General features: G+C 39.9%; 1 protein-coding gene across 1 annotated transcript in view; it reads left to right on the top strand.

Annotated features, from left to right (window-relative positions):
- LOC109882855 (prostaglandin E2 receptor EP2 subtype-like) overlaps positions 1-12,628 on the top strand; it is a 29,955-nt gene extending 17,327 nt beyond the window's left edge. The window contains exon 2 of the mRNA XM_031828522.1: positions 6,991-12,628. Within this exon, the coding sequence (XP_031684382.1) occupies positions 6,991-7,281 (291 nt within the window). The 3' untranslated portion in view covers positions 7,282-12,628. The remainder of the gene's footprint in view (positions 1-6,990) is intronic.
- The last annotated feature ends 206 nt before the right edge of the window (positions 12,629-12,834 follow it).

Raw genomic sequence — 12,834 nt, 5'->3', positions numbered from 1 at the left:
CTATAGGGACCCAGTTGTGCTATGATAAACACATTACACAAGTGTATGTAGTTCAACACTTACATGAAGAAGTTATTAGTGTATTGAAATACACTTTAATAGGAGAGAAATTAAGTAGACAGCAATGAGTTGGGCAGAATGGTATCCTCTAGTAGGTCACTATGCGTCATGTAGGCAGGAAATCAAATGTCACCCACCAGTCCCTCACAAAACCTAAACACCTTTGTAAAAAAAGTAGACTTTGTACTTTTTTAAATTATTGGTGTTTCCTAAATCTGTCTTGCCTTACTTTGCTAACTAAAACAACATACTGTGTACTAATCATCCCACATACTATGCAGCCAATTCTACTAGATTAAACCCATAAAATAGTCTGGCATTTAAAGCATGCTAAATTTCTCATAATATAAAACTTTATATTTTTGGTACTATTTAGAATGTAAGTGAGGGTATTCAACCATGGCCGATGGGGTCATACATTATTACAAGTGAATACATTATTACCATATCATAATGCATTATACCTATGAATGCACCACATCAATGAAGATACTATCTAGAATGCAGGGTCACATAGAGGCCAGTGAACTAACAGTGGGACCAAGTTTCCATCTCAACCACCCCTGCTTCATATGACGGAAGAGGTGCATCGATTTATTAAATAGTCTTGTTACCAAGAAATGCTCTACTGCTAAATTGACAAAGTGCCTGCCCCTAGGGAATGTACAAAGCAAAAACAGCCCTAGACACAAACACAATGGATGCCCAATGACACTCCAATATATCAAGCGGAACATTGGCCTGGCTTATCAGGAAAAACATAGAATCCCACATAAAAGTATGCTTGTTAACCACGCAACTTGTATAGGTTGTCATCAATAGCGTCATAATTTGTTCCATTTCAAACATACCATTTAGTTCGGACACCCTATTGTGACACTTATTGATAACAACCAATACGTTGAAGGTGGTAAAAGGGGATAAATGAGAATCTTAGGCTTTTTAAAAACGTATTTCCCACTTATTGGTTAATGTCTAGCTTATCACTCAGAGGTAGTCTTATAGGCAATATAGGGCACTCTATGGTAATGCAAACAGTCAGACCCCCCCCCCCCCCCCTGTGGGATTGGCGCCTTTCCTCTACGTCTGCCTGCTGTCGATGAAAGCGGATCCTGCCTGTGAGCACTGCTTGCTCGACTTTCCCTCGTTACTGTGCCCTCAGGCACCAATGAAATCATTAATAATTAATCAGTGTTTCGCTGTTGCAATAAGACATTGACTGAGAATACAGGTTTCTGCATGTCTCCTCTATCTGCCCAAAGTGTTCTCTAACTAATCAATAATTACACAATCCAGACAGTTTGTTCCAGATCGAGGGCACATAGGGTTCTGACAAACATAATTAGTAGAGAATTTAAAGGAGCTCCCTGAAATATTTTTTATATATTTTACCCTGGGATTAAGGTGGTGTTCCCTAACAGCCTGATTATTGGCAAACAAAATGGCAGCTCGGTTGGGGGAGGGAGGGAAATAACAAATTTACATGTAAGCTATTTCTCAATGATCTTTGCTCGATTTCTCAAGTCCTATCTCATGGCTTCCTACTCAAAATGCATTGAAGGAGGTCAGAAGCGAGGAACCATGGGTGTTCTTCTCCAATGTGTTCTGAGAGGGCATGGAGAAAGGACACAAGGGAAGACTATTGAGAAAGAGTCTTGGAGAATCAACAAGTTCAACACAGTGTTCATCTGGAGGTACTTATAAAGCTGTTACTGCATTTGCATAATGCAGACTGATATTAGAATGCATTTAAAACACGAAATAACTCTGTGTCAACAATTCACACAAGAGTTCAGCTCATTATGTTGCCCCATTGTAATTTGTGTAATCTACAGGCATGGCTGTGGTGTTTTTCCACTCTACTCAGGGTTGTTCACACTGCTAGTTCCACCCACAGGATATTGTCGTAATGATAGATGTTTCAGGAAATTGGCCCGAAAGAGTCTAGAGTACTTTCACTTTTACTGGACACAGCACTCTTGAGTCACACCGGGAAACCCCAACAGTACACACAGCTTAGCAGCATACAGTTTGTGTGTGTGTGCCTGGTCGAGGAATGTGCATCTCCACTCTTTTACTAATACCAAGAGTAATAAAAACATGTGAGATGGTTGGTTACATTTTCCGATCATTATTGTGGAATTACATAAGAGGGAAATTGATGTAATTTTCTCCAAAAAATAATATACTTTATTTGACTTCAATTTAGAAAATAGCAACTGTTATAAGGTATCTAGTGACAGACAGTCCGGTGGAAATTTGTACCTTACCAAATCTTGTTTCATTCCCGCAAATACCTTTTTGGCTCTGTGCCATTTAGCATGTGGAATAGCTACAGTGCCTTCAGAAACTTGATTTATTCTACAATTTGTTGTTGCAGCCTGAATTCAAAATGTAATTTTCTTTTTTAAATTCTTCAAGCTCTGAAGTTGGTTGTTGATCATTGCTACTGTAGATTTTGCTACTGCCATTTTCTTGCTATAGATTCTCAAGACGATTTAACATGTCGCCATACTGGGACGGTTGAGCTAACGTGCGCACTAATGTGATTAGTATGACGTTGTAAGTAACAGCAAACTTTCCAGGACATAGACTTATACATGTCTTATATGGGCAGAAAGCTTTAATTATTGTTAATCTAACTGCACTGTCCAATTTACAATAGCTATTACAGTGAATAAATACCAAGCTATTGTTTGAGGAGAGTGCACAACAACAAAACTTTTCTCACGGCAACTGGTTTGATACATTGACCTCTGAAGGTAAATAATATACTTCAGTAATTTTGCTCTGATTTGTCATCCCGAGAGTCTCAGAGATAAAATGTAGCATAGTGTATGATAAAATCTATTTTTAAAATCAAATATAAGAACTGCATTCTACAGTTTGAACCCCTGCTGTCTCTGGCTCCACAGCCACCCCATCTGGCCATCTAGATGTGTGAAAGTTAGTATATTTATTTATTTTACCTAGGCAAGTCAGTTAAGAACAAATTCTTATTTTCAATGACAGCCTAGGAACAGTGGGTTAACTGCCTGTTCAGGGGCAGAATGACAGATTTTTACCTTGTCAGCTCAGGGGTTTGAACTTGCAACCTTCCGGTTACTAGTCCAACGCTCTAACCACTAGACTACCCTAGGAGTGTGTAAACTTACCTTTGTATTACCATATCATTTTTGTATGTTCTCTATATTTATGGACTTAAAAAGCTATCAATTTACCAATTCAGCACATTTGGGCAGACTTGATACAAAATATTGTCCAGTATTGAAATGCTTCTCTGGATCAATCTGAAACTTTGCACACACACTGCTGCCATCTAGTGGCCAAAATCTAAATTGTGCCTGAACTGCAATATTATATTATGGCCTTTCTCTTGCATTTCAAATATATATTTGACCAGATCTAATGTGTTATATTCTCCTACATTAATTTCACTTTCCGCAAACTTCAAAGTGTTTCAAATGTCGGAATGACATTTTAGGCGAAAATTGAAAAAAATGGTCCGATCCTTAAGAAGTTTGTAAGTCAAAACTGTAACTAGGCCACTCAGAAACATTCAATGTTGTCTTACTAAGCAACTCCAGTGTATATCTGGCCTTGTGTTTTAGGTTATTGTCCTGCTGAAAGGTGAATTTGTCTTCCAGTGTCTGTTGGAAAGCAGACTGAACCAGGTTTTCCTCTAGGATTTTGCCTGTTTAGCTCTAATTCCCTTATTTTTGTCCCCCTCCTCAAACTCCCTAGTCCTTTCCGATGACATATCCAATAAATGTCGTTCCACTTCATGATTGTGTCCCACTTGTTGTTGATTCTTCACAAAAAAATACAGTTTTATATCTTTATGTTTGAAGCCTGAAATGTGGCAAAAGGTCGCAAAGTTCAAGGGGGCCGAATACTTTCGCAAGGCACTGTATATACACACACACACACACACTACAACATCATACAAACATCAAGTACATCCCACCTGCCCAGACCCACTAGCACACACCCCCATCACTTTCTACCACATGGCCTGAAACTGCACCATTTTATTTCTCTCCGTAGCCCCGGCACTATTTAAATAAATTATTAAATTTTTCCCATTGTGTTAATGATGGCAGATTGATTGATTGATTTTCCAAGTTTTTAATATACGTTTTTTCAAGAGTGATAAGAGAATCATTCAACCCATAGGACTTCTGGCTACGCCCCCATATGCCATGTCTTGAAAAATGCAGATATTTAGGATTACGGTTTAAAAGCACATTTACATTGTAATACTTCTGACAGCCGACTTTCTAGCTCTGCCCACAACTTCCGGACTTCATAGCGTTCCCAAAAAACATGGATTATTGAGTCATTATTCGTTTTACACTTTCCATTGTGCTGTAAAATTTGTGCATTTTGTCTCTTGTATAAAAAAAATCTATACATTTAGTTATACTGGATTAAGTGTACATTTTCGTTAACTTTCCCTCCATCTTGTGCCAACATCAGTTCTTTTTAAGTCTTGGTTCCAATAGTTAATATTTTTTTGTAAGAGATTGTCTGTTGGATATGCTCTCTGTAAGATTTTATTTATCTTCCCTATCATATTAACATAATTTTCTGATTCAAATAAGATTTGCTCTAGGTTGCTGTGATGTCCAAAATATTTCAAATAGAAGTTTTGTGATGTAACTTTTACATTGCATGTATTTGAAACTATCTACATTGATCAGTCCAAAATTACTTTTTAATTTCTTTCATGGAAATAAATGTATTTCCTGTTACCAAGTCATTTACGGTTTCTATGCCTTTAGTTTTCCATGTGGATCAAAGGGATTTTCTTCAGTGTCTTCTTTTTTTCTTTTTCTTTTACCCATTTACTGATCGGCGCACTTTGCAAGGCATTGGAAAACCTCCTTGGTCTTTTTGGTTGAATCTGTGTTTGAAATTCACTGCTCAACTGAGGGATCTTTACAGATATTGTATATGTGGGGTACAGAGCTGAGGTAGTCATTCAAAAATTATGTTATATACTATTATTGCACAGAGTGAGTCCATGCAACTTATTATGTGACTTGTTAAGCAAATTTTGACTCCTGAAATTATTTAGGCTTGCCATAACAAAGGGGTTGAATACTTATTGACTCGAGACATTTCGGCTTTCATTTTTTAATTCATTTGTAAAAACATAATTCCACTTTTTTGACATGATGGGTTATTGTGTGTAGACCAGTTACACAATTTAATCAATTTTAAATTCAGGCTGTAAGACAACAAAATGTGGAAAAGGTCAAGGGGTGTGAATACTTTCTAAAGGCACTGTATTTCGGGTCAAGTGACCCGACCCACTACATCAAATATGTTTCAATATTTATTTATTACAAACTTGTTCTTTTTTCGCATAACTCCAGACTTAATGAATTATTAGCTTCTGAAGCTTTTGTTTCCACCAAAGACGATCTGTTTTCAATAATCTGACATTGACGCTAATCTCCAAAACAAGGGTTTCAAAAAGGATTCAAGGAATGTGGCTTGGTTGGTTAGGAGCAGGCAAGGATTACATTCTGGTCTATTTGACTTTTGGGAGAATGGAAGAACAAAGATGTTTGCGAGAGCTTGGAGAATCAGATGTTAAGCCATGCTAGTGATTGGTGGTGACAGCATGTTGAGATGGTTGGTGGCATCGGTGGGATCACATTTGATTTAGACAGAGAGGATTAAATGAGTGGGGAAACAGACGGGGAGATGCAGAATAGTGGTGGGACTGTGTACCCACACTGGGGTGGGGAATATGTGCTGCAGTATATGCTGTACCCACTACACCAGCTTCAGGTAAGGATCCCGCACTTAGACAGTTTTTTAAATTAAAATAAGAACAAATTCTTATTTACAATGACGGTCTACCAAAAGGTAAAAGGCCTCCTGCGGGGACGGGGGCTGGGATTAAAAATCTAGGACAAAACACACATCATAACAAGAGAGACACCACAACCCTACATAAAGAGAGACCAAAGACAACAACAACAGCATGGCAGCAACACATGAAAACACAGCTTGGTCGCAACACCACATGACAACAACATGGTAGCAACAAAACATGGTACAAAACTTTTTGGGGACAGACAACAGCACAAATGCAAAGAAGGTAAAGACAATACATCACGCGAAGCAGACAACTGTCAGTAAGAGTATCCATGATTGAGTTTTTGAATGAAGAGATGGAGATAAAACTGTCCAGTTTGAGTGTTTTTTGTAGCTCATTCCAGTCACTAGCTGCAGCGAACTGAAAAGAGGAGCAACCCAGGGATGTGTGTGCTTTGGGTACCTTTACCAGAATGTGACTGGCAGAACGGGTGTTGTATGTGGAGGATGAGGGCTGCAGTAGGTATCTCAGATAGGGGGTAGTGAGGCCTAAGAGGGTTTTATAAATAAGCATCAACCAGTGGGTCTTGCGACGCGTATACAGAGATGACCAGTTTTACAGAGGAGTATAGAGTGCAGTGATGTGTCCTATAAGGAGCATTGGTGGCAAATCTGATGGCTGAATGGTAAAGAACATCTAGCTGCTCGAGAGCACCCTTACCTACTGATCTATGAATTACATCTCCGCAATCTAGCATGGGTAGGATGGTCATCTGAATCAGGGTTAGTTTGGCAGCTGGGGTGAAAGAGGAGAGATTACGAATTCAGGTCTAAATTTATCCTTAGCCTGCAACTTTGATATGTGCTGAGAGAAGGACAGTGTACTGTCTAGCCGTACTCCCAAGTGCTTATATGAGGTGACTACCTCAAGCTCTAAACCCGCAAAGGTGGTAATCACAGAGGTGGGGAGAGGGGCATTCTTCTTACCAAACCACATTACCTTTGTTTTGGATGTAGATGGCAGCGGTGGGATTCCTCAGTAAGTCATTTGATCAGGACTCGTTATTCAGTGTCTTCTCTTCCTCTCTTGTATCTTAGATCCGTGTTTATATCAACTCCACGGGGCAGAGGAAGGAGAGCCACAAGATGGACCTCATCGCCCTCCTCTTTCTCTCAACCAACTCCATCGTGGACCCCTGGGTGTTCATCTTCCTCAGCCCATCAGTGCTGCGCTTCTTCTGGGGAGCTCTGTGCAAGACGCCCCTCCTGCGGTCCAGGGAGTCTTTCTTCAAGTCCTCCCTGGGGAAGCAGACGCACGCCCAGCTGGAGCTGTGCCATCCCAGTGCTGTCTCCGAGTTCACCCCTCCGATGTCCACGCATATGGTTTGACCCTTTGATGTACTGGACCTAATTGGGGCCTTGTATGTTGTCTCTGAAGGGAGAAGCCACTCAGAATAGTGCCACTGCCCAAATGTGCTGCCTGCCTAGTGGTTTGATTATATTGCAGGGATGTGGGGTGTGTGTGTAGCTACTTAGGGGCAACTTCTGGACAAGCGGAGCGGCAACCTACACATTCCTGCAAACGTAGGCTGCTGCTTGCTTGTTTTGGAACAAGCTCTGAGGCTCATTTGGGATACCTCCGGAGGCCAGCAACAGACATTTGACGGGCAGTTAGACTCCAACTCTGAGGAGAATGGAGTTGCAGTACAGGGTCACGTTCTTAAAAGTACTACCCATTATTTGTTTTTACAGCCTGGACTCTCAGATCAGAGGCCACTACAAGGACAGCAAACCAGGATTCACATCACTGAAGGAACTAAATCAGATAAGGACTGTTTATTCTATGTGAGTTGATCATGCTCCAGATGCATGCATTGTTGCCACCGTGCCCTGTTACCACACCCTGGGACTCCCAGGGAAGTTTACATTAATTCTTTCTATTGAGATGTTCCTTCAGCCATCAAATGGAATCCTTGTGGTTTTGGGAATTGTTATCAGAAAAGTCAGAGTCATGCATGTAATCCAAGCAAGATTCACACACTCCAAACCTATGTTCAAATACTATTTAGGGTATTTCAAATACATTTGCATGTAAGCATTTGGTAATTTTATTGCGAAAACACAAGTAGTTTAATATTGGAATGTATTTGGAAATAACCTTGGAAAGTATTGCATGTATTTTGTAAATGCATATTTAAATACTACCATGCATTTCAACCAGGTCTGTTTGGTATTTGAAATAATGTAGTTGGAAATACTTTCAAAATGTAGGCTATTTATAGTAGAAGTAGTTGATTCGGGACACATAAAAATATGAGTACGGTATTTATACTGTATTTGAGTAAAAAGTACTAAAATACAGTACACAGAAAATAACAAATAATCAAATACATGTATTTGAGCCCAGGTCTGACACACACATACACTGTCCCCTCTCCCTGCAGCTATGACCCGTTGACCTTTCCCCTGTCACGCCACTCACCTCAAACGGTCAAAGGTAATAGCTCGAGAGTGACATTTCTTTTTGTAACATTACATTTTTTATCAAACAAATTAATGTGGTTATGTTATGAGAATTGTGCTATGAGAAGAGGTTTTGTCTTGTACACTTATGAGGTACCTCAGTGTTTTATTTTATTTCATCTTTATTTAACCAGGTAGGCCAGTTGAAAGGACAGCTTGAGTATTTATTATGTGTCCCAGCCCTCAGATCTCATTGATGTGTTAGTGTACCTGGTGACAAGGTACTCATGAATGTTCAGTGCGCAGTTGTAAATGTGTCGTTCGTGTGTGTGTGTCAGTAAACCTAATGTGTTGGTAATGTGTTGGGAAACATTTCAAATGTCAACAAGACAATATGCCAGACAATGTGTGATTTTTTTGTGTCGGTAACATTTATTATGCATGAAATGGCGGTGGAAACGCTTTTTTCATTTCCAATACATATCGAGGGTCTTATTCTGGTGACATGATGATTCATGCTTGGCTGTCGTTTGACAAATAAAAATAATCTTGCTATTTTGTCCATAATAATGTCCGAATTTAGGCTATAGCCGCACTGCATCTGCGAATACGAGCTATTAGCTAGTGCGTGCCAAGACCAGAGTGGACACATTTGCTATAAAATGCAACTTTTTTGTGACAAGACCATCAGTAGAGTTGAAAATGTGATGGAAACCCATTTAACCTTTTATTCGGGACATGGGAATACACACACTGTTTTATCTGCAACAAGTCAATTTGATGGAAACAACTCTCTGGTGGGAAAATGCGCATGTTGTTTTCATATGGATTTTAGAATATTTGCATGAAAATCTGTCGCCAATTGGATGGAAACCTAGCTAATGTCAAAGAGATGGCACTGAAAAAAACACAACAGCAAGAAATCCTACCTCTAAAGTTGAAGTCGGAATTTTACATACACTTTAGCCAAATACATATAAACTCCGTTTTTCACAATACATGACATTTAATCCTAGTAAACATGCCCTGTCTTAGGTCAGTTAGGATCACCACTTTATTTTAAGAATGTGAAATGTCAGAATGATTTATTTCAGCTTTCATTTCTTTCAACACATTCTAAGTGGGTCAGAAGTTTACATACACTGTACTCAATTAGTATTTGGTAGCATTGTCTTTAAATTGTTTAACTTGGGTCAAATGTTTCGGGTAGCCTTCCACAAGCTTCCCACAATATGTTGGGGGAATTTTTGGCCCATTCCTCCTGACAGAGATTGTGTAACTGAATCAGGTTTATAGGCCTCCTTGCTCACACACGCTTTTTCAGTTCTGCCCACAAATGTTCGATAGGGTTGAGGTCAGGGCTTTTTGATGGCAACTCCAATACCTTGACGTTGTTGTCCTTAAGCCATTTTGCCACAACTTTGAAAGTGTGCTTGGGGTCATTGTCCATTTGGAAGACCCATTTGCGACCAACCTATAACTGATGTCTACAGATGTTGCTTCAATATAACCACAATTTTAATACCTCATGATGCCATCTATTTTGTGAAGTGCACCAGTCCCTCCTGCAGCAAAGCACCCCCACAACATGATGCTGCCACCCCCGTGCTTCACGGTTAGGATGGTGTTCTTCGGCTTGCAAGCCTCCCCCTTTTTCCTCCGGTCATTATGGCCAAACAGTTCTATTTTTGTTCCATTGGACCAGAGGAAATTTCTCCAAAAAGTACAGTCTTTGTCCCCATGTGCAGTTGCAAACCATAGTCTGGCTTTTTTTATGGCGGTCTTGGCGCAGTGGCTTCTTCCTTGCTGAGTGGCCTTTCAGGTTATGTTGATATAGGACTCGTTTTACTGTGGATATAGATACTTTTGTACCTGTTTCCTCCAGCATCTTCACAAGGTCCTTTGCTGTACGTTCATCTCTAGGAGACAGAACGCTTCTCCTTCCTGAGCTGTATGACGGCTGCGTGGTCCCATGGTGTTTATACTTGCGTACTATTGTTTGTACAGATGAATGTGGTACCTTCAGGCATTTGGAAATTGCTCCCAAAAATGAACCTGACTTGGAGGTCAACAATTTGATTTTCCCATGATGTCAAGCAAAGAGGCACTGAGTCTGAAGGTAGGCCTTGAAATACATCCACAGGTACACCTCCAATTGACATCAATTAGCCCATCAGAAGCTTCTAAAGCTATGACAGTCAACTTAGTGTATGTAAACTTCTGACCCACTGGAATTGTGATACAATGAATTATAAGTGAAATAATCTGTCTGTAAACAATTGTTGTAAAAATTACTTGTGTCATGCGCAAAGTAGATGTCCTAACCGACTTGCCAAAACCATAGTTTCTTAACAAGAAATTTGTGGAGTGGTTGAAAAATGAGTTTATGACTCCAACCTAAGTGTATGTAAACTTCCAACTTCAACTGTACCTCTATACCTGTTGTTAATGTTTATTTATTTAACCCTTATTTTAGCAGATAAATTGGGATTCCTTGGTAAATTGACTGAGAATAAATTCTCATTTACATGTCAGACCCTGTGGAAGATCCTGATTGCACTGAGCTTTTAAACTTTGTCAGGCATGTGTAATTATGTACATGTGTATGCCTGTGTGCGTGTGTGTGGATATGTGTGTGTTAACGCTTCTGTTAGTATGCACCTGGCGCATCCATCTAGCCCTTTATTGATCAAACCTGTTCTGGAGCCCCGCTTCCTGTCATATTTCCACGTCGTGGATGACATCCAGATGTGTATGTTAACAAAGTTAGACTCCCAACCAGCCCTTTAAAAAAAATATGACTCTCTCATTATCAAAACAAACAGGGATTTGACTAGCTCCAGCAATATAACTTACACAAGCAAATCAGACACTCAAGTTGCATTTGGGAGAGCATATTGAATCAACAATATGCAGACCCTTTAAATTGATCACTAGTCACAAATACTAACGAAATAAACACAATTATATAGCATTAATTACATTGGAGATGGCTCCACAGGAACAGGCATGCGATTTTGATTACAAACGTGATTAATTCTGTTTACTCTTGCGATTGATTTAATGAAGGTGGTTAGTCAGAGGGAAATTACTTTGTTGAAACATATCGTGTCTCGTGTCAGTCCTGGGTTGTGTTGATTAGGCACCAAATATAAGAAAACCAACTGAAACAGGGAGGGGCAACATGAACATGAACTTTTCTCAATTTCATTTTTTGTTGCAAAACGTTTTCCATTGCATGCCCTAATGAACATCACCCAAATACGTTTTCTAGGCTTTAAGGTTGGCGATGCCGTAGCTAAAGTCTGGGCTGGTAAGATGGCCTAAGGCCCCCTGCCTTGTGGTGGGAGGATGTTTGGTTTCATATAATCAAGTTCCTGTAAAGAAGCGTGGGAGTACAGAGGCACAAACCTCCTCTCTGGTCAAAAGTAGTGCAATATATAGAGAATAGGGTGCCATTTGAGACACAGCCTTCCTCTCTCAAGGCTAATACACAGCCATGCCTATGATATTAGTACAAATGCCAATTTAGATCAATTATGTAGTTCAATGTTGATTTTTAAGGCATCAAAAAATAACTGAAGTTTTATGATTGCTATTAACATTGCCCATGTGGAGTTCAATCACAAGCCAGTTATCTACACTATTTTATTTCTCTGTCACCCACTCTCTCTTAGTCCCTCTCCCTCCTTTTTTTCTCTCACTACCTTGTTCATTCTCCCCTCACCTTAGACTTCTTGGTCACATTTCAAAAGGCCTCCTCCTTGTCCCTCACCTGAACATACAAACAGAAACACACACACACACAGCGGGTTAATTTGAGGGAATGTGATTAAGTCACGGGCTCTGACAAGAGACAGAGAATGCCAGACACCCATTGGAGAGAAACGTGTTTATCAACAACGGCAATGCCTTGTGTGCCAAACTGACCTGCGTCGCCAAGAACTGACATCCTCCCAGACGTGATTGTTCCATTCCACTCACTTACCTGTCTGGTTCCATTTGGGTTTAGCTGACTAGTACATTTTGCACATTTGAAATGTACACGTGTTTGGCTTGACGTAAACCCAACATGACACATTCCAGGCACTTGTACCTACGTACCATTGGGGTCTATGACTATTTCAAGCAAGGCAGCTTTGAACATTTGTCTTGTCGCTTGCAGCAGGTACTATATGCTACCTATTGTGTCTCAATTGCTGGTTCTTGTGAATTTTCTGTCAAAATTAACAATGTTTTAGTAACGTGTTGTAATAAAGCTGGTACCACTAAAGATTATTGTTGTGCCATGTTCCTTTTCCCCCGCTATCATCAGCAGCTCTACCATTTCCTCTGTGATGGTTATCACCTAAACCCAAGGACCTCATCACGAGTCACGACCAAAATGTCAGCACTGTTCCGTCCTTCATCGATAATCCAATTCAATCTCACTTTATTTACGATGTCCTTGTTAATAGAATTATCCATTGGCAGCCATGA

The sequence above is a fragment of the Oncorhynchus kisutch genome, linkage group LG7, assembly GCF_002021735.2.
Source record: "Oncorhynchus kisutch isolate 150728-3 linkage group LG7, Okis_V2, whole genome shotgun sequence".
Classification (NCBI taxonomy): Eukaryota; Metazoa; Chordata; class Actinopteri; order Salmoniformes; family Salmonidae; genus Oncorhynchus; species Oncorhynchus kisutch.
Note: the sequence above shows the minus strand (reverse complement) of the source record. Positions and strands in the feature narration are given on the sequence as shown.